The sequence below is a fragment of the Canis aureus genome, chromosome 23 (genome assembly GCF_053574225.1).
Source record: "Canis aureus isolate CA01 chromosome 23, VMU_Caureus_v.1.0, whole genome shotgun sequence".
NCBI classification, from domain to species: domain Eukaryota; kingdom Metazoa; phylum Chordata; class Mammalia; order Carnivora; family Canidae; genus Canis; species Canis aureus.
The window spans coordinates 29962232-29989429 of record NC_135633.1 but is presented as its reverse complement, the minus strand read 5'-3'; the positions used below and the strand labels follow the sequence as shown (position 1 = coordinate 29989429).

Below are 27198 nucleotides of genomic sequence, written 5' to 3'. Positions count from 1 at the left end.
AAAGATCCTTCTAGCTCACTGGCGTCCTCTAGAAAGCGGTGGCAGGTAAAAATCTTCAGGGGGTGGAGGAAATGAGGGGGTGGGTGGTGGCCGAGAGGAAGCTTCCCAACAGAACAGCCCCGGTGACTGGGCCTCCTCACTCAGCCTTGAGGCTGGCCGGCTGGGAGAGGGAGCACTGAGGCCTGGGGGAGGGTGTCCCCGGGTTCTCCAGGACAGTGGGCACCAAGCTGGGCTCTGTGTCCTGGCAGCCACACAGGGCTGGGCACCTGGCTTGAGTCCATGCTGGGCCGTGGGCCACAGTCCTATCCAGAAAGCACAGGCCCTGTGACTCGCCTCCCACTCCCTTTCCCCCTTTCCCTACTTTTCTTTTTTCTTTAAAGATTTTATTTGACAGATTGAGAGAGAGTGAGCAAGAGCATGAGCAAGGGGAGCATCAGGGAGAAGCAGTGAGGGAGACCAATGCAGGGCTCAATCCTGGGACCCTGCAATCATGAGCTGAAGGCAGATGCTCAACGCACTCAGCCACCCAGGCGCTCCAACCACCACCCCCTCCCCCGCCCCATGTTTTCTTCTTCCCTTTCCCTCCTTTGCCTTTGCTCTTCAAGGCCTTTTGTTTCCATATTTGGCCCTTGGCATTGCCTGGAATCCTGGAGGCCTAATTGGTCCCACAAAAACAAGCCAACTACTATGGGGAGTAGGGGGGATGGCAAGGAAGGAGACAGTGAGGCTTTACACAGAACTCAGAGCTACCCCCACTGGACTTGGGCTTCCCTTTTCCCCAGTTCTGTATCCGAGCCTCAGGGACCCAGCCTTCTGCCACCTGGCTCAAAGCCGACTGACCGCAGCCATTTCCATCTATTCCTGTGCTCACCCTGCTCTTGGGAGGGGTCCTTCCCCCAGCCAAGCACAGAGCAAGCACACCTACCTCTGCCCACCCACCGACCCATAGGAATCCATGGGAACAGGACCTTTAGACACAGGAAGGTGCCAGGGGTGGGCTTCCAGGCATCTTTCCATTTGTCCGTGTAACTAACCTTCAGAGGCTCAGACTAAAGCTTAGGAGACACCATCCTCAGAGCTCCCAACCTAGGAATGGACGCAGCCAGACCCAAATAAGGCTAGTGCCACCAGATGAGGGACAAATTCATTCTGGAGACAGGATTGCATGGCCACTATGCTGTTAGACTTGGGACCTGGACAGCTTAGGTTTAATCCTGGCTAGGCCACTCCAGCTGTGTCATCTTGAGCAAGTTCCTCAACCTGTATGTGCCTTTGTCTCTGCATCTATGGAATGACAAGGTAACAGTACCTCATGAGTTGCCTGTGATGATTAAAAAGGTTTACATGTATAACTCACTCAGATTCATACCTGTTAGAATAAATGGCTGTATGAGCATTGGTTATTATTAACTGAGCAAGTTATGTTAGGGGTGACACCTGGGTGCTGTGCTTATTTTAGGCAGACATGAGAGGGAAGGGCACTCCAGAAGAGGGAAAAGCAAAGCACAGAGAAGTGGAAATAAGAAGGAAGAGATGGTCAAACAGGTCTGGTATATGGTTAGAGGCCCCCTCAGGGAAACCCAGCCAGTACTATGAACCTAACCCTGCCGGACCCAGACCCATTGTTCAGCCCCATGCACCTGGGCCACCTTGAGCTGAAGCCTGGGAATAGGCCCCTTTCCCTGCAAGCAGCCTGCACACCAGGTGTGGGAGGCAAGTCTAATGCTCCTGTGACCCACTGTGGCATCACCAGATCCTCTCCCAGAGCCAGGGCTCACTGCTGCTCCAGCCTCATCTCCTGCTGCCTTGAACATACAGGATAGGGTCTCCCTAACCTCGCCTTTGCTTCTGCTGGGCCCTCTGCCAAGAATGCTTCACCCCACTATCCTCTTCCCTGCCCCCACCCAGCCACCAAGGCTCTACAGGGCCATGTGCCACCTGTTCTCCACAGCCCCCTCCACTGCCTTCTTTTCTGTACTTCCTTGGTGCCTCATAGAAACTCACAGTGCTTCCCTGATGCTATCACACCACCATCCAGCCCAATTCTGGCCAGATGGGGAGACAGAGTTTCAGAGGGGGTGAAGAGACTTACTTAAGGATACATACCAAGTTGGGACAAAAAGCTTTCATTTACTAACTGCACCAAATGTCATGAGCAAGTGATGTCAAGGAAGATGGCAGAGACATCTTTACAGAAACACTAAGAATATATGGGAGAAGCTGTCAGAATCAACTGTACTAGAATTCTAGAAAATAATCAAATGTTTATAGTAACCAATGGAACATTTAATAAAGAGAAAGGTGACTGAACCCTGGCAGGAGAGCTTTGTGGTATTTTAACCTACCCCCTACCTCCCATCTTGTGGCAGTCTTGAAGATGTAGGCCCCACATCCCTGGTGTGGGGTTTTGGAGCCAGAAATAGAACAGACCTATTATCAAAGAACTATGCTTGTTTTAACCTATCTGGGAACTCCCTAAAAGAATAATACAAAGGGCCTGCCTTTATTTCTCTAACTTGGGACTGCCCCAGGATGGAGAAGCTGCTCTGGTCAAAAACATTCAAAGAGAGTTGAACTACCACCCACTGCCACCTGGGGAAAAATAATCAGTTGGAAAAAACAGTAGCCACTCCAAAATGCCTGGTGGAAAGCCAGGGAAATATGGGTTTTGAAAAGCTCCTGCATATACTAGGTAATTTAGAAAACCTCACATGCCCAGGGTTGGAAGAATGTTCAGAAAAAGCCCAAGAAAGCCTTCACCTAAACTTGCACCTTCAACTGACCCTCAAGCTCTTTGTAGACAGGAAATGAAGGCTAAGTCAGGGTTGTAAATGGCCTGAGCATTGAAGGCATGCCCCAACACACACCAAGCCCAACTGCAGGACTGAGAGTTGTTTTTGGCTCTAGGGGTTTTCAAAACTTCAATGACCATGCACAATAAAGAATACAGTGTTCTTAAAGATAGTTTAGAAATGTCACTAAACAAAACTACAACTCACAAGCAGCAGCAACAAACCAGAGGGAGAGAGGAGATCAGACTTTCAGATTTATCATGTTTAAGTGTCCAATTTTCCAAAAAAAGGTCCAATTTTCAAAAAAAATTATGATGAGGCATGCAAAGAAACAAATATGGCCCACTCACAGGTAAAAAGAAATTAATAGAAACTTTCCCTGAGGAAGCTCAGACATTGGACCTTATAAACAAAGATTTTTATCAGCTACCTGAAATATAGTCAAAGAATGGGAGAAAACTAGAACATTTCACCAAATAGAGTATAAATAAAGGGATAGAAATAATTAAAAGTGATCAAATAAAATGTTAGGAGTTGAGGGCCACCTGCACAGCTCAGTGGTCGAGCATCTGCTTTTGGCTCAGGGCATGGTCCCAGGGTCCTGGGATTAAGTCCCACATCGGGATCCCTGCAGGGAGCCTGCTTCTCCCTTTGCCTATGTCTCTGCCTCTCTCTCTCTGTCTCTCTGTCTCATGAGTAAATAAATAAAATATTTTTTAAAATGTTAGGAGTTGGCAAATACAATAACCAACATGATAATTTCACTAAAGGGATTCAACAGCAAATTTGAGCAGGCAGAAGGAAGAATCAGCAAACTAGAAGACAGGTTAATTGAGATTACAGTCTGAGGAATAAGAAGAGGAAAAAAAAGAATTAGAAAAAAATGAGCAGAACCTAAGAAACCTGTGCGACATCAGGTGGACCAACATATGCATAATGGGAATCCCAAAGGATAGGAGAAGAGAAAGGGGCAGAAAAGATATTTGAAGAAATAATAGTCAAAACCTTGCCAAACTTGATGAAAGTCACAAATCTACATGTGCAAATAGCTCAATAAATTCCAGGTAGGGTGAACGCAAAAGATCCACATTGAGTCTTAGCCATAACAATCAGACAACAACAATAACAAAATAAAAGTCATCCACATTGGTAGGGAAGAAGTAAAACTGCCACATTTTGCAGTTTCTATATATAGAAAATGCTAAAGACTCTGCTAAAAAAACTACTAGAACTGTTAAATTAATTCAGTAAGGTCACAGGATACAAAATCAATATACAGAAATCTATTGCAATTCTGGGATGCCTGGGTAGCTCAGCAGTTGAGCATCTGCCTTTGGCTCAGGGTGTGATCCCAGAGTCCTGGGATTGAGTCCTGCATCAGGCTCCTCCCAGGGAGCCTGCTTCTCCCTCTGCCTATTCTCTCATGAATAAATAAAATATTTTTAAAAGATCTATTGCATCTCTATACATCAATAATGAAGCAACAGAAAGAGAATTTAAGAAAACCATCCATTTACAATTGCATCCAAAATAATAAAATACCTAAGAATAAACTTAACCAAGATGGTAAAAGACCTGTACACTGAAAACTATAAAAAGCACTGATGAAAGAAATTAAGACAATGCAAAGAAATGGAAAGACATTCCATGCTCATGGATTGAAAGAACAAATGTTAAAATGTCTATACTAACCAAAGCAATCTACACATTTAATGTAATCCCTATCAAAGTACCAACAACATTTTTCATATAACTAGAACAAACAATCCAAAAATGTGTATGGAACCACAAAAGGCCCCAATAGCCAAAGCAATTATGAAAAAAGGAAAAACTGGAAGCATCACAATTCAGAATTCAAGTTATATTACAAAGCTGTAGTGACCAAAATAGTATGATACTGGCACAAAAATAGACACATAGATCAATAAAACAGAATAGAAAGCCCAGAAATAAACCCCTCATTATATGGTCAATTAATCTTTGACAAAGAAAGAGAATATACAATGGGGAAAAGATGGCTTCTTGAACAAATGGTATTGGGACAACTGGACAGCTATATACAAAAGAATGAATCTGGACCACTTTCTTACATCATACACAAAAATGAAGCCAAAATAGATTAAGGCCCTAAATGTGAGACCTGGAACCATAAAAATCCTAGAAGAACACACAGGCAGTAATTTCTCTGACATCAGTAGCCTCCTGAGGCAAGGGAAACAAAAGCAAAAAAAACCCCCAAAAAACAAAAAACTATTAGGATTTCACCAAAACAAAAAGCCTCTGCACAGCAAAGGGGAAAAAAGATCTACATTGAGACACATTAAAATCAAACTGTCAAAAGACAAAGAGAGACTCATTGTATACAAAGCATCTTCAATATGATTAGTAGTTGAGTTTTCATCAGAAATCATGGCAATGATTTCTCTTCTGATTTCAGAAGGCAATGAGAGGATATATTTAAAGTGATGAAATGTCAGACAAGAGTTCAATATCTGGCAACAACCAACTAAAAGACAACCTACTGAATGGGAGAAGCTAATTGCAAATGACATATCCACTAAAGGGTTAATATCCAGACTATATAAAAAACTGATACAACTCAACATCAAAAAAACAAATAATCCAATTTAAGAATCAGAAGACATGAACAGACAATTCTCTAAAGAAGACCTACTGATGTCCAATACACACATGAAAAGATGCTTGACATCACTCCTCCTCAGAGAAGTGCAAATCAAAACCACAATGAGATACCATCTCACACCTTTCAGAATGGCTAAAATCAATAAGTGTTGGAAGGACATGGAGAAAAAGAAAACCTTGTGCAATGTTGGTGGAAATGCACATTGGTGCAGCCACTGTGGAAAACAGTATGGAGACCCCTCAAAAAAGTTGAAAACAGGATCCCTGGGTGGCGCAGCAGTTTAGCGCCTGCCTTTGGCCCAGGTCGCGATCCTGGAGACCCGGGATCGAATCCCACGTCGGGCTCCCGGTGCATGGAGCCTGCTTCTCCCTCTGCCTATGTCTCTGCCTCTCTCTCTCTCTCTCTCTGTGTGACTATCATAAAAAAAAAAGAAAAGTTGAAAACAGATCTTATGATCCAGTAACCTACTGGATATTTACCCAAAGAATACAAAACTCTAGTTCAAAGGGCTACATACATGCACCCTATGTTTCTTGCAGTATTATTTACAATAGCCAAACTATGGAAGCAGCTCAAGTGTCCATCAAGCGGATGAATGGATAAAGAAGATGTATATACACACAATGGAATATTACTCACCCATAAAAAGAATGAAATCCTGCCATTTGCAACATGGATGAATCTGGAGAGTATCTTGCTACGTGAAATGAGCCAGTCAGAGAAAGACAAATATCATATGATTTCAGTCATAGGTGGAATTTCAGAAATAAAACAGATGAACAAAGTGGGGGGGAGACAAACCAAGAAACAGACTCAGATATAGAGATCAAACAGATGGTTACCAGAAGGGGCGGGGGGTCGGGAGGATGCATGAGATAGGTGATGGGGATTAAGAGTACACTTATCATGATGAGCACTGAGTAACATATGGAAGTGTTGAATCACTATATTGCACACCTGAGACTAATATAACACTGTATGCTAACTACACTAGAATTAAATTTTAAAAGAAGAATGCAATATCTGGCAAAACCATCCTTCAGAAATGACAGACACTAAGACATCCTCAGCTTTCATTTGAAAGCAGAGGGAGAGGGAGTTTGTCACTAGTAGACCTGCCTACAGGAAATGCTAAAAGTAGGCTTTCAGGCTGAAATTAAAGGGCACTAGACAGTAATTCAAAGCCATACTAGAAATAAAGAACTCTGATAAACGTAATTTTACTAAAAGTATATTTACATAGGAAAAAATAAAAGCCAGCACGATTATTATTTTGGTTTATAACTCTTTTTTTTTCCTATACGATTTAAAAGGCAAATGCAGGGGCACCTGGGTGGCTCAGTCAATGAAGCTCCTGCCTTCACCTCAAGTTGTGATCTCAGGGTCCAAGGATCAAGCTCCAGATGGTGCTTCCTGCTCAGCAGGGAGCCTGCTTCTCCCACTCCCTCCCCTCTGCTCATGCTTGCTCTCTCTCTCTCTCTCAAATAACAAAACCTTAAAATAAAATAAAATGCAAATGCATAAAACAATAATTAAGAATCTGTGTTAATGGGCACACTGTGTATAAAGATGTGATTTCTGACAAGCACAATATAAAAGGGAGAGAGAGCTGTACAGAAGCATTTTTTTAATGTATCATCAAAACTAAGTTGGTATTAAATCCTACTAGATGGTTATAAATTTAAGATCTTAATTATAACCCAGGTAACCACTATTGTGTGTGTGTGTGTATATGTATATATATATATATGTATATATAATATATGGAAATTATAAAGGAATCAAAAGAGTACATTGGGGGGAAAATCAATCAAACGTAAAAGAAGGCAGTAATGGAGGAATTCAGCAAAGGAAGTGGAAACACATATAGAAAAACATAGCAAAATGGCAGAAGTCTTTACATGGAAATGAATTAAGCTCTTCAATTAAAAGGTAGTGGTTGGCTGAATAGGTTTAAAAACAAAAAACAAAAAACAGGATCCAAATATATGCCATCTACAGGAGACTCACTTTAGATTCAAAGACACAGATAGATTGAAAGTAAAAAGATAAAAAAAATATATTCCATGCAAATAGTAACCAAAAAAGAGCTGGGGTGGCTAGAGTATCAGACAAAGTAGACTTGAAATCATTATAACATTGTTAGAAGAGACAAAGAAGGACATTTTAATAAAAGGACCAATTCAACTGTTATCAACAGCCCACAAATTTATCTTCAGACCTCCCTGTGCTCCTGAATCTGAGCTAAGTACATTCAGTCCCTACCCTGGATCCACCGCAGAGCCGGAAATCATAGCCTACTGAAACACAGCAGCCCTCTCGGACATCCTTAAAGAGGGTCATGTGCACCCCAGATCTCTGGGTTTTTGCAAGCACCAGCTGGCCTTGTAACCAGGGCCAGCCCCTCCTCTGAAGACCTCAATCCCTCATCTACTGCAACAGCCTCGGCGCCGTCCCTGGCACCCGCCACCCCAGGCAGGGAGAGACTCCCCCTCCGGCCCCCTCTCAGCGTCTGAGACACCACACACCCCCGCCACCACCTGCTGCCCCCTTACCATCATGGCTCCCTTCCCTGTCTCCACCTGCTCTAGCTTAGGTCTAAACGACCCTATCTGAGTAAAGTCTGCCACTAATCTTTCCCACATGGGGAAGATCCATCACATCCTTTGAGAACTCCTGAGATTTTCACACCAAATAAGGTGAGAGAGAAAAGAAGAGTGCTCATACACAGGAACACCACCATGTGATCGTGCCGGTAGTAGTTGTCACAGCAGCTAACCATTACCGAGCTGGGTCTTCTATCAGACTCCGAGTCGAATCTGCGTTAGGACATTGCATTCTCCAGTATTCCTTTGAGGTGGCCACCGACGTCTGCCTCGCCCCTTAGACCGAGTGAGGGTGTAAGAACAGTCATTCCTTCTTTAGCACAGAGCCTCATCTGAGTGGACTGGGTGCCGGGGCTGATGAGACAGTGGGGAGCAGGAGAGGCCTGTCCCCCACTTCCAGGCTCACCAGGGGGCCTCAGGTAAACTGAGGACAAAGATGGAATGTGCTCCGACTCTGCCGTGGGCAGAGCAGGGAAGGCTCCCCAGGGGAAGAGCGGCCACCTCAAGGCCTGAGGAGAAGGCCGCCAGGAAAATGGGAAGCCAAGTGCCCAGGCAGGATGTGCGGGAGAACCGGGGTCTTTCAGGGCAGGACGGAGAGGCGGGCTCGAGGGGCAGGAGAAAGCAGCAGCACCTAGACTGACCCTCATGGCATTTTATCTTCACAACAACCCAGGAAAGAGGGATTTCCCCCTCATCTTACAGGTGAGGAAACAGAGGCTCAAGAAGGCTGAAGAACATGCCCACATCTGCCCACTCATCAAAAATGAAGCCCAGCCAGAGCCCAGGGGTGCGGGCTCTGTCTTAGAGCTGCATAGCTGGCTGGCTCCCCGCCCCCCCCCCCAGCTGGGGCCTTTCCCAGGAGCAAAGCAGTAACAGAAGTGTCCTTGCTGTGTGAGGGGTGGGCAGAGCCTGCGTTTACCCACAGGGTGAGGAGGGCCGGTTCAGAGAGGGCAAGGGAGGCCTCATAGCTTCCTGTGGGGAAACCCCGTGGGGGCTATGGGTGGCCCAGGCTGCCCCTCTGGGGGCCATGAATGCCCCCACCCACCCAGCCCTGCCTGCAGCCAAAGCCCCTGCACAGAGCAGATGCTCCAGGACAGCAACTTTCCTTCCCTTGGCTCAGCTGCCTCTGGCGGGGCTTTGAACAAGGTGTCAGGCCAGGCCGAGGGGCTCTTGGGGGGGGGGGGGTCTCCTCACTCTGGGATAGAAAACTGTCTATTCTGATCCTGCCCTGCCTGAAGCCTGCTTCCTCTCTGTCTCTGTCTCTCTCTGGCTCTCACACACACACAGCTGCAGAACAAGGCTGCCCACTGGCCTCTGATGGGTCTGGAGGCTATGAAGCTGCTGGCAAGGTCCCCACAGCACACATCCCCACCAGCCCTAGGGCTTGGTGCCAAGCTGACCTGGCTTTGGGCCCACATTCCTGGCTCTGGAGACCAGGAGCTCATTAGAGCCTCAGGCTGATCACGGGGAAGGGCTGAGGGTCAGGGGCCATGGTGGCCCCAAGAAGGAAGGAGGCGGCTAGAGGACTCAGCCGGGGCCAGTACCTCTGCTTCTTTCCCGTACTACCCTAGGAGGCTGCAGCTCCAACCAGGTCATCCGCCACTCACTGCTCCCGTGCCAGGCTCAAGGCCTGTCCTGGTCTGGCTTCATTAGACTGACCAACTTCTTATTCCCTGTCCCCAAAGGCTGCCCCACGTTGGGGCCTTGCACGTGTTCTACTTTGTGGAATGCCTGAGGATTCAGAGATGCATGTAAATAAATAATTTCTACCCAGTGGGATGAGTGCAGTGAGAAAGGAAGGCCCCAGGAGACACATCAGAGGGAGCAGTTCTAGACTGGGCCTGAGAGAGACAGGGAAATTTTCACAGCAAGTTTTAAGCATAAATAGGTGATTTCTAAAAGTACTGGGGCAGGGCAGCCCCAATGACTCAGCGGTTTAGCACTGCCTTCAGCCTGGGGTATGATTCTGGAGACCCAGGATCGAGTCCCATGTCGGGCTCCCTGCATGGAGCCTGCTTCTCCCTCTGCCTGTGTCTCTGCCCGCCTCTCTCTGTCTGTCATGAATAAATAAAATAAAATATTAGAAAAAATAAAAAATAAAAAAGTACTGGGGCAGGTGTCCTGTGATTTAACCAGATGAATGTGAGATGGGGCAGGATGAGCCACCCAACAGAGTTCTTCCTGGCAATAGAAAGATGAAGGCCAGTGGGGTGCAGAGAGCACTCACCTGTTGAAGAATCACCATTGTTCTTCCTCAGATGCTCTTGCTTCCCGCCTGGCCAGATGTGGTTCTGCAGGGGGAGAGACCATGTGAAGCCTCTGGTCAGGCCCACCCTGGCAGCCATGAGCCTGGCTGGAGTCACCTGGGCTCTTCCCAAAGTCTCAGCCACTCCTCCCTCTGGGGAACCCTCCCTCCCTGGCTACTCTCCCTCTGGCCACAGCCCAGCCTGCGTGACCTGAGCCTCAGCCACAGTCACCAGCTCTACTGCCCAGAGCAGCTGAGCTCTTCTCCTGGTTACGGTCATTCAGAGATTTCTAAAGGGCTCCTAGGAAGTAGCAAGTCCAGCCCCCTCGCCTGGACATAAGGGCAAAGGGACCCAGAGATGGACCAAGGCTTGCCAAAGTCGCAAAGCAGAGCAAGACAGGTTCAGGATCGGGACCTGATTTCTGGCCTCCCCCACCTGCTCAGGTCTGCCCAAGGAGCTAGGGTGACAGCAGCAGCCAGGCCCAAGAGGAGGGGGCACAGGCTGAGCAGGACCTGCTCATGGCATGCCCTGCCTCAAACCCTTCCACAGAGCACCCTCTGCTTTCAGGCTGGCTTTGAAGGCCCAGTACCTTGTGGCTCCTGCTAATGTCTTAGTCTTTTCTCCCACTGCTTTCTGGGTTCCTTCCTCACCTCTCCCTGCACATACACCATTCTCAGCACTCATGACTCCTGAAACATGCCACCTCTTTTCATACCTCCTGGCTTTTGCATACATTGACTCTTCTACCTGGAATGCTGACTAGCAAATTCCCACCTCTACTTTATGGCTCAGTTCAGACAGTGCCTTCTCCAGGAAGCCCTCCCTGACCACCCCTAGGCTGCCAAGAGTCCTGATGTTTCTGTCTATCCAGCCCTGACTATATGCATTATGTTGTCAGGTCAGGGTCTGTCCCCACGTCTGCCCCCTCCAAAGTTGGGGAGTTAATCCAGAGCAAGGAGGTGGGGCTGAGCCACTACCTCACACGGTACAGGGCCAGGCCCAGAGATTGCTCAGGAAGGAACTGTGGGAATCGAGTGTGGTGATCCAAGGTGGCCAGAGCCCACAGGCCCCAGTGGGGGGCCCCCATGCCCCCTAACCTGCCCCCCAGGGTGAGCATCAATTTTTCACAAGGGCCATTCAGAGGCGCCGGGGCATTTGATCCTCTGTCCAGGACGCTGCCTGACACCTGAGCCCTGACCCCTGCCCCGGAGCTCCGGAACGCAGCAGGCGTGCAGTTCTTCTGGAGACCGTGCCAGACTGGCCGGCCGGGAAGGCAAGTCACCAGCGCTGGTGGTGCTGCCCTCCTGCACCAGCGTGAGCCTCAGAGGCCGCAAAGAGCCAGGGCTTTCAGGGCCCTGGAGGGTGGATGGGGTGGTAAAAGCTTGGAATTTAATGGCCACATTAAATTTTTCTTGTAAGCTCTTTTTTTTTCTTGTAAGAAAAAAGCTACGAGATAAACTTTTTCCTCAAAATGAGAACTAGTCTCTGTTAAGTCCATTGCTTTTCAAATTGACAATAGGGAAAGCAAAACTGTGTTTGCATGTCTATGCCCATGCCTGACTTTACCTGGTCTCCACAACAACCCTGGGTTGGGGTGGGGGCTTCCTATTCCCATTTCACAGATGGAAAATTTGAGGCACAGAGGAAGGAAGTCACTTACCAAAGAGAAAGAGAGAAAGAGAGAGAGAGAGAGAGGTCAAGGAAGAGTGTCAGAGGCCAAAAGAGTGTCTCTCCCCCCTGCCCCCCGCCCCCCAGTTGCCAGCCCAGCACATTTGCGCCCCTGCCCCAGGCCTGGTCAGAGACCATTCAATGGACGCCATGCCCCTTTACTCTTCTCTTGTCCAGGCGACAAGCCTCCATCTGCCCAGGCTCAGGACAATTTCATTCAGTGGCTGCTGTGGCTGGGCCCCCGACCAGGAGCACATGGCTCCCAGGTGGCCCAAGCCCCTGATACCCCCAGACGTCCCGCAGCCCTTCTCCCAGAGAGCCCAGGAGAGCGGGCAGCCCGTGCTTACCGGGGTCCCAGCTCCCCACGCTCAGCTGCCCACCAGACTGGATGCAGCTGCCACCTGCACGAAGGGCTCAGAGCTGGGGTCACGGGTCTGGGACAGTCTGCAGACACACGTCCCCTCTTCCTCTGTCTCACTCCGGGGCTCGGCAGTCTGGGGCTCTCTTTGGATGTCACTTCTTCCCTGTGTGACTGTCTCCCTCTCCGCCTCTCCCTCTCTTTCCCGGCCAGGGCAGCTGTCCAGCCGCACCGCTGCCCTCCCCGCCCGCCACTCCAGAGCCTTCCCTCAGGAGGCGGAGTCAGGGGGGCCTCCGAGGTCCGGGTGCGGTGACATCAGCGCGGAGGGAGGCCGGCTGTGCTGCTCAGGGCCCTGCGCGTGGGGCCGGGGCGCAGTGGAGGCAGGGCCCCGGGTCCCCGGGCGTGCTGCTGAGCAGCGGGACTGGACACCGCCTCCCCCAGCTTCCCCTGCCTATTATATGTAATAAGGCCACCTGCTCCCGGCACGTGGGCGGGGAACCTCCTGATCCCGACCGGGTCACAGATTTGCTGAGTCTCGGCATCTGCCGCGTCCACCAAGGCCGTGTTCTCCGTAAACGCCTGCTTGGCACTCCTGAGAGGAGCCGACCTGGCAGGGCAGGGCCGGGCGGGGGGTAGCAAGCCCCACTGCTGGCCCCCTCTCCCCAGCCCACCTCCTAAGAACTCCCCTCAGAAGTGCCTCTGAAGCTCTTCGCCATCAACACTGTTCTGGTTGCGGGTTGCCGCGGGCGGGGGGGGGGGGGGGGGGGGGGGGGGGGGGGGGGGGGGAGGGGGTCACAGGTGTTGTCCATAATCATCCAGGAAACTTTCCCAAACCAACTGATTTGGAGCAACCCTGCCTGTACCAGGAAAACATATGAATTGAAGTGAAATAGTGTGATTTAAAAGTGTGGGGTGGGGCGTAAACAGGAGGAGTACACCGAGCGTCCTTGGCATTGGCAAAGACAATAAAGTTGCAGACTCCTTGCTGAGACCTCTTGTCACCACCCTTTGCCTCCTGCCACCCGGCAGCTGCCCCATCAGTGCAAGCCTCGCTAGGGGAACTTTGGCCTGAGCAGAGGGGAGTACTCTTGGATCCCCAGCCTCTGAACTGAGGTGGGTCTGTAGGGAAGAGGTTAGCCGCTTTCCTCCCCCACCCCACCCCCGCCCCCCGCCCCCCAACCAAAGAATGGGGTAGGAGGCTCAAGTGTGCCACCTGCTGGGCACCAGCACAGCTGCCCTCCAGAGCCCCCACAGTAGCAAGGCTGAGCCTCCAGCCTCTGCCTGGAGCAGCAGGTGGAAGCAACAGTGCCCTGACTCGGACTCGACCTTCCTGAGCCCCCCAGGGGCTGCTCCGGGGCACCATCCTCCCTTCAAGGCTAGTGCCTGCCGCCGACACTTGGCTACCTACCACTCTTCCAATCACCTCCCTTGCTGAGCCTCCCAGGCTGGTGGCGGCCTGCATCGACTGGAAAACTGAGACCCCAAGAGGAACACAGAGGTGGAATGCGGGCCTGGTTTGTGAGGATGGCCCTAGAGTGGTAGGGAGTGAAGAGGTCCTCAGTGACCTCTGGATGCCACGATAGCAACAATTTACTCAGCATCCAGTCATGTACTATGCTAAGCACGGCTCAGCAATTCATAACATCCTTTGCTCATGGTCCTATGGAGAAACCTACAAATTGGCCTTCATTCATTTTCCCTTCTCCCTCATCCCTCACCCCAACCCAATCATCACTGAAGTCTGTCCACTCTACCTCCAAAATCTGTGCACCCTTTCTCCCCAGCTTCCTGACTGGAGCTGCCAGCATCTTCCTCCCAACACCCTGCACTCTGGCCTCCCCACAAACCCAGCTCCTCTTCCTGGCTGCCTCCCTCCCTCCACTGCCCACCTGTACCAAGGGCATGGACTGGACCTTCCCTCCCAGGCAGGCTGGAAGCCCCCAGAACCCACACTGGCTTTCTAGCCACTCCCTGCATGGTGTTTGTTAGGATCAATGTTTCCACTGGCCTCCCTGCCTCCTCTCCAACACATTTGTGGGCTGCCCCACAGATGTGACTGTGGCTGGCTCCCCGCATCCCCAGTACCTGAGATGGGACTTGGGACAAGGCCAGCTGAAGGAATGATGGAATGATCCCTGTGACCTCTGCCCACAGATGCACCAGGTGGGAAGCAGGGCCCAGCCTCAGCTGGAACTCCCAAGCCCTCCCTCACATGCCTCTTGACCAGAGGACAGTCACCTAAGCCTGGGACTCCATTGTCCCTTACCCCCAGAGGGACAGACAAATACCAGAAAGGCTTTCTGGGATTGTGGTAATGTTTATTCTGAGAACATAGCAGGTCTCCAGTCCTGACCCCACAAGAGGCCCTGAGGGGAGTGGAGTCCACATCTGAGTGGTATGGACCGGAAGTCCTGCCCAGCTGCAAATGGGGACTCTGAGGCCCCCTTGAGCTAAAGGGTGCATCAGGGGAGCAGAGCAATTGCTCTCCCCACCCCACCCTCTAGTCCCATCCTGGAACTCCATCCTCACCTGCCCAGGGACCAGGGATCTTTGCACAGCCAGGAGCCAGCCTGGCCCACTCAGAAGGGCAGCAAGCAAGGGCAGGGCTGCCAAACCCCTTTTTGGGGGGAGGGGAGGCAATGCCCAATCCCCAGACTGAAGCCCGGGTCCACCAGTTGGTCCTGGTTTGCCCCTAGCCCAGGTGGGCATGGCTGAGCCAGGACCTGTCGGCCCCAGGGGCCCACACCTCTCCACCCATCGGGAGTCTCCACTTGGAAAAGACACTGAGCAGTGATGACGTGAACGTGTGTAGTGTGCACCCATACGGAGATACAAAGAGGGTGTGGTTTGGCCCTTATTTGGCACTTCTTAGTAAGAGCGCTGACAAACAAGAACCATTGGCCCCACATTGCAGAAGGGAAATTGAGGCACAGGAGGTTTCAGTGACTTGCTCCTGGTCACGTGGTCACGTGCCAGCCCCAGGCCCAGGTTCTGGAGGGAAGTCCCAGCTTTTGGAGGAGTCCTCTTGTCCTCCTTGGTCCGGTCCCAGCTCCTCACGGGGCCAGAGGCCAGGACACAGAACAGAGCCAGCCACGGAGTGGGGAGGGCAAGTCAAGAGTCCAGCATCTCCCGCCGGGACACTGCACCGAACAGCCAGATGTGGAGCTAGATATTCAGGTGCCCAAAAGGAATTCCCAGCAAGGCCACCGGAATTCCTGCTCTCAAACCAGCTGGGCTTTTCATTTATGTCGCTTGGTCTGGAGCCAGAGAAAGCAGAGCAGAGACCCAAGCAGGTCATGGTGGCAACACCCTCCAAGAGCACGGGTGGTGCTGGCGGGTGATACATCCAAATAGAAGACATCCTCTTCTTCAGCCACCTGTGGGCCTCCTCTGAGAAGGCAGGATTTCTCCTCAGCCCTTCCCCTCCTTCCCCAGCGCAATCAAAATAAAATCAGAGGACCACAGGAACTAGAGTTTAAAATGGAAAAAGGGGTTCGGGCTTTCGGTTTTCCTTTAAAAGCCCCTGGTTAAAATCGATAACACATAAAGAATATAAAACACTGAGGACTAAAGGAACATTTTGGTTTGGGTAGCAAGAGGAGGGCCATAACCTCTTTGGCTACATTCTGGGGGGAATGCTGGGTGTGGGGCCTCTAGTCAGGTGATGGATTTACCTGTCTCCTGCCAAGCCCACTAAGTGACCTGAGCCCAGTAGGCCTAAGACCACCATTCCCAGGGGCCCTCCTCCCAGGAAGAGCCCAGAGATGTCCTCAGGCCCCCCACACCCTCTGGCCCATCAAACCAGGCACACTCCTCTGGCATAAAGGTAGTAGAGGCAGAAAGATGTCCCTCCTCCTCCCCACTGCCATCATCCCACTAGGGGCCTTCACCCAGAGGCTAGGAGTGAAATCAGGGCCTGGGGTGAGATGGCAGCCATAGCCCCTCTGTGCATCTGGGCATCCACCTAGGAGAGGGCCTGAGAGCAGAGGTGAGGCCCAGGACAGACGCTGGTCCCAGAGTGGCAGGGAGGTGCCCGGCGCCACCGGGGGTCTCCTGGGCATCATTTATTCATTTAGCTAATCTCTGTTGAATAAATGGATGGGCAAGTAGACAGGATCAAAGAATGAACATATGTTACCTGCCCATTTTTCTGACTCCAGCCCAAGCAGGAACCCAGCAAGAGCCAAGAGTCCTTTCAAGGTGGCTAGAACAACAGGTGTAGGTGACAGAGAGAACAAGGTCTGGGACACAGGAGCAGGCCTGGGGCACAAGGGGCAAGGGTGGGGTTGGGGAATGTGGCAGATCGTGTGTAAACAAGTGACATCTTGGCACCCCATCGGCAGACAGCAGGGCTTGGGAAAACATTTTCAACGGATAGAGTCCCTTAGCAGTGGTGACAGCTGGGGCAAGGAGAGCTATCGTAAATCTCAGGCAGGAAGGCTCCTCCATGAGAAGGGAACGCTTTGGGGTCCTTGGGACACTGAGGCCCTGAGACGGACAGAGGCCTCGCAAGGTCACACAGCCAGTCAGTAGAAAAGCTGAGGAAAGGCCCCCAGCGTCCTGGCTCCTGGCTAGTCCCTGGCCAGGTTGGAGACATGCAGATGGTGGTAACACTGTGGAGGCCAGGCGGCCGGGCAGGTGTCAGACAGCCGTGAGGGAGGTGCTGCTGAAGACACACACGGTCACGGTGCCAGGCAGGTCGCTGGGCTGCCGGCCGCTGCGGTCCTGGAGGTGGACGGTGTGCAGGGTCTGGAGGTCGTCCGGGTCAGCCTTCAGGTGCACCTGGCCCAGGAATTCATCCTTCAGGACCCGGTGCTTCCACACCTGGGAGGAGGCAGAGGCTCGTGAAGGGGCTGTCTTCAGGAGCAGGAGCATAGGTCTGCGGGGGTGCTGGCGACAGGGCTTGCAGCCCCTTCTTGCGGGGCAAGCCTGGCTAGAGACCAGGAACCCCGCACTGCCTCTGCCTCCCGGTGACCCCAGAGCAAGGCCATACCCCTTCCGAAGCCTCAGGCCTCCTCCCATCTGTCAAACTCCCTTCCACATAAGCATGTTATTAGTTCCGCTGGTGACCTTAGAGGACACTGGACAAGTGATACACCTGCTGCCCTGATTTCCCCATCTTCACTACAAGAGTCGGATCAACGGCCCCTATGGGTCCTTTCAGCCCCAACATCTATGGGTCTGTGATTTGATTCAGTGTTAGGAAAACTTGGAAATCCTATAGTGGCTTCCCCAGGGGAATGGGGTGTCTTTTTACAGATGGTTTCTCACCAGGGAGAGGCTGGCCTGGGCGGGGGGACAGAGGACTTTTCGCTAATAAGCCCAGAATCATCCACTGGCCTCCTTGGCCTGAGAAGGAAAGGAAGCCCGTGTCCAGAACTCTGGCTTCCTGGTCCCCTGCCCTCGGGAAACAGCCACTCCTGCCACACGGCATCTGGCTACAAGCTCTCCAGGTAGATTTACCTCCAGAGGGATTTAAGAAATAACTCCCAAACCACTGGGACAAAGCTGGCAGGGGTGACCACTGTCCCTGGCCAGGAGAATGACCCTGCTGTGTCTCAAAATCATGCGAGCTAATGCAACTCACCCACCCCACAGCAGGGACTCTGGGGCACCAGGAAGGGCCGGCAAGAGAATTCTCGAGGTCAAACCATGTCAGGGACAGAGTGAGAACCAAAACTTAGTGTTCCTGCATCTCCAACAAAAGCTCTGGGCCCTGTCCCTGTGAGGGGGAAGCATCAGGCAGGGAGTGGCAGTAGGGGAGGCGCCTGAGGATGGACAAGGTCACCTGGACTGTGATGGGCTGGCCTGGCTTCTTTCGGTAGAAGATGCCTTTCACGTTGTACTCGGGCGTCGAGGTACCTTTCCACACAGCCGAGCGGACTTTGTCACCCTCGCACTTAATGATCACATAAGAGTTGGCCCCTAGAGAAATTGAGTGGGCAAAGGGGTGATGGTGGGGGCAGAACCCGAGGAGACAGATGTCTGGGAGGAGAGTTTCCCTCCCCAAAGCAGAAGACTGGAGTTCATATACCCAGGAGAAGGGAGACCAGAGGCTAACTTACTTCCTAACTTCCAGACACAGGAGGGGGCATGCTGGCAATCTCTGGTCTCCATGCCCCGAGCACTTTTCTCCCTCTTCCACTTCACCAGCATATCTTAATGCTTCCTCAGCCTGGAGAAAGGCCACCTCCTCCGGGAAGCCTTCAATAAGCCAGGTCTCCCAGCTGTCTGACCCCATGTCTGACTGCCCCACCACACTGGAAGCTGCCCAAGAGCAAGCGGCAGAGCATGTTCCTCTCTATGCACCCAGTTTCCTTCCAAGGCTGGGCCCAGACTGGATGGTAGGATTCAGTGAGCAAGAGCAGGAGAACTCTGGAGGCTGGGTGACTGCTGCTGAGCAGTCAGGAGAGGGCATGGGGCACCTCCTTGGTGAAGTGGGTCCTGGCGCTTTCCCCTAGGTGGGCTCACCTGTCGAGGAGTCCTTGAGACCAGTAGCCCTTTGGACTTGCACCTGAGTCACCTGTTGGGGATAGCCACATAAGGAGCTCCAGCAGGTGCGAGGGGGTTCATCCAGGCGTAGCTCCCTGGTACAGGGCAGGGGAGGAGAGGGGTGAGGCGATGGACAGGGGACAGGGAGATGGAAGGGGAGGGGGTTCAGGAAGGAGGGAGGGGAGGGGAGCAATATTTAGTCCACACATTGCTCATCCTGGGCAAACCACCATGGGCTTCCTGCTGCTCTGTCTCTATGCAAGGGTGCCCCATCCTCTCGGAGACAAAAGCAATTTACTGAACACCTGCTGTGATGTTACAGGTATTATTTGTAATTCCTCCCTAAAGCCCTGAGTGATAATGACTATTACCATGCGCATTTTACAGACTACAAGCACTGAGCTCACCAGGAGAAGGGATTTGCCCCACAAGCAGGACAGCGGTAGACTCAGCTGGGCAGGACTCAGGTCCACTGAGCCCACCACACATGCTGCCTCCCAGGTCTGCAGTTCGTGCAAGGAGCACTGAATCTGGGTTGCCTATCAAGGTGGGAGTGCAGTGTGGGGCTCAGAGGGTCTGCACCCCAGCAGGGATGGGATGGCTCCGGCAGGGTGCCTAGCACAACTCGACCACTGGGGTCAGGACCTTGGAAACTGCCCCCCCCAACCTTGATTCCCCAATCCTAATCTATAAAATAGAAGGGCCAGGCCCTCCACTTGGGGTTCAGGAGGGGCAAACAAGATGAGTGAAAAAGCTTTGTAAACTATGAAGGGCTATGCATGTGTGAGACACTGTCCCTTTATGTAGCCAAGAGAGGCTGGGACAGAGGAGCGAGCGGAGGAAGGCCATGGGTGCCAGTGTCAGCCCAAGGTGGCTGGAGGTCTGGGCTCCAAGCCTTGGGCAGACTCTTCACATCTCTTGGCTGCAAATTCTGGGGTCAGCCTGGGATGGAACTTGACCGTCCCCCCACCCCCACCCTGCAACCCTTGGCCCATAGCCCGTCCCCACGCACTGGCAGTTGGAGGGCACATCAGTGAAGACTCGAAGCAGGAACTCGCCAGTGTGGCCCGGCTCGAAGGTGGTGGGGATGATGACAAAGCGGCCCTCGGGCTGGTCCGTCCGTAGGAAGACACTGCGTGAGTTGATGTAGATGGAGCTGGCGGCCCGGTGCTGCAGGCTGTGCATGCGGTACTGGCGGTTCTCCTCCACCTGCGGGGAGAGGGGAGGCTGGTCCACACGGGCCCACCTGCCGTCCGTCCACATCGCACACGGCTCCCACACCGGCGCCGCCGTGAAAAGAGGGAGAGAATCCACTTCCCTGCAATGCCCAGAAAAGGCAAATCTGCAGAGACAGGGGCAGATGGGTACTTGCTTAAGGCCCGGGGCTGGGCGATGCAAGAAGGAGGATGGGACTGAGTGGTGGCAGCTAAAGGGTGTGAAGTTTCTTTCTGGGCTGACGAAACTATTCTAAAATTGTAGCGATGGTCGTACAACTCTACAAATACACTAAAAATCACTGTACACTCTGAATGAGTGAACTGTGTGGTATGTGAATTATATCTCAGTAAAGCTGTTAAGAGTAGGAGGACAACAGGAATCCCCCTGGTAACAATGTCCACGGAATTTCTGACTCACAACAGACTGAGTATCGCTATCTGCCCACATCACAGCACGTGTCCGTGAAATGACATCACCAGCTGCCAGGATGTGCTAGACAATTCCTGGATCGAGTGCCATGATAAACTATAGTCATACCTCTTTAGGTCATGAGTGTCAAAGCCACCACACTTCAGCACCCAATGGACGTACTGACATAAGGACACATACAAACTGTCACATGACCAAGCACGTCAAATGCAGAGGCTCAACTCAGACCAGGTGCCTAGTGCATCCACATGATCTCGTGAGGTTCTTGGCGTCTGGTGGGCCTAGTGTCCTGCTATGCTATGTGTCATCACACATCAGGTGTCACAACACGAGGGACTCAGGTTCCAGGCCAGCGGGAGCAGTCAGTGGCAAGCCTGCCTGGCTCTACCCAGGATGCTTCCTCCCAGGGCCCAGCAAGGCCTCCAGCTCAGGGGGACCCAGAGCCCTGAGGAAAGGCGCAGCAGGGGCCTCCCAGAGCATTGCCCCGGCCACCGGCAGCCTTCCCCTTCCCCTTCCCTCCACCAAACAGCCTGTGGGTCCAGGACAGGAAGGAATCAGCAGAGAGCTCCCAAGGCAGCCAATCCCAGGCAGGCCGGGCTTGGCTCCAAACAGGGCTCACGCTACATGGTAGGGATGAGGTCAGGGACCAGAGGGTTCTATAGTGTTCTCCCCCTGGTCAAGGGAGATTCCAGCTCCCTCACTCTCCTCACCCATAGCAGGGGTACTAGCTGGCCTCACCTTGTAGATGTCAAAGCCAATGGCCAGATTTTCACCCTTGCCATCCCGGCGGGTGGACTGTTTCGGCCGCTGCTGGATGCAGATCAGCACTTCATCTTCTGGCTTCTTGACATCAAAGATGTACTGCAGGGATGGCCGAGGAAGAGAGACACTCAGTAAGACCGTGCCGGAGACAGGCTTGCTGGCTCCCAGAAGCTAGGCCGGAGCCAGGCCCCGGCTCAACAGTGTGCGCCCAGGTGAGTCACAGCACCTCTCTGGGCCTCGGTCCCCCGTCTGTGACACAGGCTCTACAAAGCCTACCCTGCAGGAGGGGCGGGGGACTCGGGGAGATCACGGATGCTCAGTTCTGAGCCTGCATGCAGTCGGTGCCAAAAGAAGGCACAAACATGAGAACGAAACAGCTGCCTGGGTCATGACCCAGGGGGCTGCCGGGGAGACGTGCGCCCTGAGGGAGAGTCAGCCTGGCCAAGCTCCTCTGGAAGGAGCAGCACTGTGCGTGTGGAAACAAGGGGTTTGAGCCCTCGGCTCAGCCTCTGTGCAACATCCCTGTGACTCTGGACAAGACACCTATTTGTCCTCAGAGCCCTAGTTCCTTGTCTTTACCATCGGCAGGTCACCCAGGACCCCCGAACATGCCCACCCCTCCCTCACTATACAGACAGGCCCGCAGAGGAACAGCGAGGTACCCAAGGTCATGCAGGACAGTGGCAAGGGCCAGAGGGGGTGTCCCTGCAAACACTCACTTGTGGATTCTGAAAGAAGGTGTCCTTGTGATTGATGCAGCCTCCACTGCGGTTCTTCTGGGGGTCCTCGTGCCGTGTCCAGGCACCCCGCAGCCGGGCCTCCTCCCACGTCTTATGGACGCTCAGGTAAGATGTATTGATCAAGCGGCACTTGATGATGTCGGTGAAGTAGCGGCACATGTCCTCGAAGGTCATCCTGGCCATGATGGGGAGACTAAGCTTGCCAAGGCCCCCGGCTGGCCCACCCGCCCACTCACCCTGTATGCTCTGAACCCCAACCCACAAGGAGTGGGTATGGACGTGGTGGCACTTGGCCGTTTCACATCTCTTCTGGCCTCAGTTTCCTGATGTGTACAATGGGAATGAATCTCTCAACGGCTGCGTATCTCGCAGTTAGTGTAGGAATTCAGTAAAGCAATAAAGGCAGGTAGTACAAGTTCCAGTGGACAGAAGCTGGCAGAGGCTGGCTGTTACCATTATTAATAGTGTGAAGGACTACTGTGTCCGGCCCTCTACCGTCTAGAAAGCATGTTTCCATCTATTGACCATAGCTGCTGTGAGGCCCGAAGCCACAGGGGGTGGGAGTCCCTCAGTAAATGTGCTGTGGTGGCCGGGGTGCTGCCTGGCATACCTCTGGGAGCTGGGCAGGGGAGGGGGACACACATGCCCCCCTTCAAGTGCACACATACATGAGAACATGCACATACACACACCGAGCGTGAGCATATATGAGACAGGCCTTAGGAAGAAGCCCCTTCCACTGATGATGGTTTTCCAGTGCTCTGTTTTAATTTAACAGACCCCTGAGCCACACTGGGCAAAACAGATCTCATCCTCAGGATCCCAGACTGGAGGCCCCAGGTAGGGGTGGGTGTTCCGCAGTGGCTCCCCTGACACCTGCAGGAGGGACCCTCACACTTGCAGGAGGACCACTGCCACCCACCTCTGAGCCAGCCTGGGGCCCTCATGGCATCTACCGCACACAGGGTACCCTGTGCCCTTCCAGGAAGCAGCTGAGTCTCAGAATTAAGTGTCCTGCTTGGCACAGAGTCAGGACTAAATGTAGGCCAAACGAATGTAGGAATCATTATCGGGCTCTTTTTTAAAATTTATTCATGATAGACGCAGAGAGAGAGAGAGAGAGAGAGAGAGAGGCAGAGACACAGGCAGAGGGAAAAGCAGGCTCTACGCAGGGAGCCCGACGTGGGACTCGATCCCGGGACCCCAGGACCATGCCTAGACTGAAGGCAGGCGCCAAACGCTGAGCCACCCAGGGATCCTCCCATTATTGGGCTCTTTAAGCAATACCACTGCCATCTTCCCAGCCCACCCCCAAACCACACACCCCCAATCACCCCTCACCGTCCCGAACTCCCTCTTCTCAAACCCCATGTCCACTCACCCCCAGGCCTGGGTCTCTATCCTGGCCCACCAAGGCCTCCTTTGCACTCCAAGGCCAACTTAGGGAGCAGTGACCCCGAGAGGCCTCTCCTGTCCCCTCCCTGCTCCCAGAAATCTGGCTGCCAGCATGCCCCCTGCCCTTCAGTCAATTCCTCACCTGCTGGCCTCCTGGCTACTTGCTGAGGGTCCACCCTGGGGGCCAGAGCAGCTCGGGGTCCCCTGAGGTTGGCAGTGAGGACTGGGGATGAACTGCTCGACTCATTTCACAGAAAAGGAAAGAGGTACACAGAGATGGCATGTCTTGTCCAAGGCCACAGAACAAGTCAATGGTGGGGCACCTGCTAGAGCCCTGGACGCCCAGGAGCGCACTCACCAGAACTCCCCGTCATCCTGCACGGTCACACCCATTTTCTCCCGCTCGCTCTTGCTCACTTTCTGCCACTCCTCTGAGCTGGAAGGTGGGCATGGGGAGGGAAGGGGAGGAAGGTAAGAAGAGAGACCTCACCAGGCCACACTGGGGAAGGAGAGGAGGCATGAGAGACAGCTCAGCACCAGGCCTCCCCCACTGTGGGTGTGCTTGGGGGCACCAGGGCCAGGCCCAATCCCTCTCCCAAAAGCCTGTCTGCCACTCCCACAGGTAACCATAGGTTGCCACCATGTGAGGGGCCGGAGGTCTGAGAGCAAAGCTGCAGGCTGGGGGCAAGGGTGGAATGACCCTCAAGGGAGGGGGCTCCTTTGCTGGGGGCCCGACTCTGTTGCTGTTCTGGCTTCGCCAGGGCCATGAGCCAAACATAGAGCCGACCCCCCATTCTCAGCCCCGTGGCCTCTCCCTTCCCTACTCATCGCCAGGCGGGGCGCTCTGTCCCCTGCAGGAATCGGCTTACCACCACCTCCAGGTCCCCGCCCTGCAGAACCCACCCCCAACCCTTCCCTCCACCCACATGCTGGCTGCAAAGTCGGTCTCCTAATGTCATCCTCCTCCCAAGTCCTTCAAGGCCCAGCCACCTCGTCCAGGAAGCCCACCCTTGTCCTTGCCCAAGCTCTCATACGAGGGCCCCACCCACCCGGGGTCTGTCCCCATCCCACATCCCCATCCCACAGCCTCACGTGTCACTCCAGGGCCCGTTCCATTCCCGCTCGCCCCAGGGGTTGCGCAGGCGGATCATGTCCAGCTTCTCCGACTTGAAGAAGGCCAGCAGGCCGTGGCCCAGGCGCACCTTGCGCACATCAGTGATGGCATACGCGTGGCCCTTCACCAGGCCACACGCAAGGCGGGCCTCCATGTCTGCTGCTGTCACCGCCTGCGGGAGGACACAGTTGCCCAGAGAGGCAGGCTCCAGCCAGAGCCGCAGCGGCGAGGTGGGGCGGCGGGAGGGGAATGTGTGCCTACACCGCCCCCCAGAGGACAGGGAAGGCAGGGCAGCCCCACACAGGGAGGCCAGGCCTGGGGAATGAGCTCAGTGTTCATAAAGCAACCCCCCAAGAAAGGGACCCAAAGTGCGGCTGGCCCAGGGGTGTACTGGAGTTCAGGGGCACTGGCTCAACTGTGCAACTGTGAAAATATTAGCTGGAAATCAACACAGTGGGAATATTTACGCCACAGACATCATCAAATGCTACAAATCAGGGCTTTTCATTTTTCCAGGGGGCCAGTCCATCACCACACCACTGGTGTCTGCACTGAGCCTCAGCTTCTCCACCCAAAACAGCAGCAGTCAATGAAGTAAGTTGGTCCTCTTGAAGGACCAGGGTCCCTCCCCCCTTCCAGTCTCCTTGAGCATGCGATGTCTCACACCCTCCGATGCACAGACACCCCACTGCCCCAGTACAAGATCCCATACAAGGGGGATGCTGGTCCAACAAGAAGGCCTTTCACACCGTCGGGGTTAGGAGGGCAGAAGGGCCTATGGCTGGTGCCGCCTCACACTGGGGAGAGGTTGCACCCCCCAGCTGCTCCCCTGCACCCATCGGGCTGAAGGTGCAGATTTATGAGCCCCTCTGGGTGGGGGCTCTGCCTGTGACCCCACCGCCAGCTCCCACCCCAATAAGGGCTGATGAAGGGGAGGGCCGCCTCTGCACTCTCACCTTGATGGAGGCGCTGATGAGACCCCCCCGGCTGTGCACCTTCAACACACGCTCAAAGAGCTGGTTCCTCTTGGCCTCATCGTGGGCAAAGCCACCCTCGGTCAGGTCGATGGGCTCGGAAACGCCACCTGTGAAGTCCACCAACGCATCTGCCGTGTTGCCTCCATCCAGTGCCTGGTAACAGCCTGCCAGCCTGAGGAGCAACGTGGAAAGAATTCCCAGCTCATGCTCCCCAGCCAGTCTATATCCCTCCCCTTATCGGGGACATTCTGGGGACTCAGAGAGGTCAAGCACACTGCTAAGGTCACACAGCCAACAGTGGAACCCAGGTCTCTGGCTCCTGCACCAACATCTGTCCTGCTGAACCACACCATTTAGTCACCCAAATACCCCTTAGCCCCTAGCACCTAGCAGCCTGTCTTCAAAATTAGCTGTCCAGAAATGGAGCAATGCTTCTCAAAAGCGTCAAAAGCTCATGTAGTTTTTGAAATATCAACTATAAATAATTCACGTTGTTTATAACAATGTAAACCCAGAAATCACCTAAATGTCTAACAACAGGGAATTGGCTTTAGAAACTAATGCTGCCTCTGTGCTCTGGGACGTGAGGCAGCCCCTGGATGAAGCCTTGTAAAGGAACGCTTACGGCAGAAAACACTAGTGTTCACTCGGTACATTTGAAAAAACAATACAGCTGGATTCCAGTGATGTCTGAAATGTATGCAGGGGCACCTGGGTGGCTCAGCTGGTTGAGCATCTGACTCGGTTTCATGATCTTAGGGTTGTGAGATCATGCCCAGCGTTAGGCTCCGCACTCAGCAGGGAGTCTGCTTGAAGATTCTCTCCCTCCCCCTCTGCCCCAGCACACGCTCTCTCTTTCTCTCAAGATAAATAAGTGGATCTTTAAAAATAATAATAAAATAAAATGTATGCAATAATACATTTAAAAAACATTAAGTGGAGTGCCTGGATGACTCAGTTGGTTAAGTGTCTGCCTTCAGCTCAGGTCATGATCCCAGGGTCCTGGGATGGAGCCACATGTCAGGTTCCCTGCACAGCAGGGAGTCTGCTGCTCCCTCTCCCTCTGTCCCTCCCCTCGCCTGTGTGGGTATGTGCACTCTCTCTCAAATAAATACTTAAAATCTTTTTTAAATTACAATAAAATAAATAAATACAATAAAAATAAGTACAGGGATGCCTGGATGGCTCAGCAGTTCAGCATCTGCCTTCAGCCCAGGGGGTAGTCGTGGAGTCCTGGGATCAAGTCCCACATTGGGCTCCCTGCATGGAGCCTGCTTCTCCCTCTGCCTGTGTCTCTGCCTCTCTCTCTCTCTGTGTCTCTCATGAATAAATAAAATCTTAAAAAAAAAATAAGTACAAAGTAGGGCACCTGGGTGGTTCAGTTGGTTAAGCATCTACTTTCAGCTTAGATAGTGATCCCAGGGTCCTGGCCATCGAGCTTAGTGGGCAGTGATGCTTCTCCCTCTCCATCTGCCCCTCCCTCCACCTGTGCGGGTGCACATACACACTCTCTCTCAAATAAATAAATAAAATCTTTAAAAAAAATTAAAATTAAATAAATACACTAAAAATAAATACAAAATAGGGGCACCTGGGTGGCTCAGTTGGTTGAGCATCTGCCTTTGGCTCAGGTAGTGATCGCAGGGATCGAGTCTCACCTCAGGCTCCCTGCTCAGTGGGGAGTCTGCTTCTCCCTCTCCATCTGCTGTCCCCACCCCCACTTGTGCTCTATCTCTCACAAATAAATAAATAAAATC

At 52.9% G+C, this 27198-nt stretch overlaps 2 protein-coding genes across 13 annotated transcripts in view; both read right to left on the bottom strand.

Annotated features, from left to right (window-relative positions):
* MYO7A (myosin VIIA) overlaps positions 1 to 12577 on the bottom strand; it is an 84377-nt gene extending 71800 nt beyond the window's left edge. For 3 of the 7 annotated variants that reach the window (XM_077867144.1, XM_077867143.1, XM_077867145.1), the window contains exons 1-2: positions 12304 to 12566; positions 10270 to 10333 (exon numbers count right to left, since the gene is read on the bottom strand). In XM_077867144.1, the coding sequence (XP_077723270.1) occupies positions 10270 to 10287 (18 nt within the window). In that variant the 5' untranslated portion in view covers positions 10288 to 10333; positions 12304 to 12566. Of the gene's footprint in view, positions 1 to 10269; positions 10334 to 12303 lie in introns of all 7 variants that reach the window. The other 4 variants (XM_077867149.1, XM_077867148.1, XM_077867146.1 and 1 more) reach the window with 4 other exon arrangements.
* Positions 12578 to 15155: 2578 nt separating this feature from the next.
* Positions 15156 to 27198, bottom strand: part of CAPN5 (calpain 5) — a 52124-nt gene continuing 40081 nt past the window's right edge. For all 6 annotated transcript variants that reach the window (XM_077867137.1, XM_077867136.1, XM_077867138.1 and 3 more), the window contains 9 exons: positions 25421 to 25613; positions 24443 to 24636; positions 23709 to 23786; positions 21935 to 22130; positions 21192 to 21314; positions 19819 to 20015; positions 18786 to 18901; positions 18103 to 18239; positions 15156 to 17138 (listed from right to left, as the gene is read on the bottom strand). In XM_077867137.1, the coding sequence (XP_077723263.1) occupies positions 16956 to 17138; positions 18103 to 18239; positions 18786 to 18901; positions 19819 to 20015; positions 21192 to 21314; positions 21935 to 22130; positions 23709 to 23786; positions 24443 to 24636; positions 25421 to 25613 (1417 nt within the window). In that variant the 3' untranslated portion in view covers positions 15156 to 16955. The remainder of the gene's footprint in view (positions 17139 to 18102; positions 18240 to 18785; positions 18902 to 19818; positions 20016 to 21191; positions 21315 to 21934; positions 22131 to 23708; positions 23787 to 24442; positions 24637 to 25420; positions 25614 to 27198) is intronic.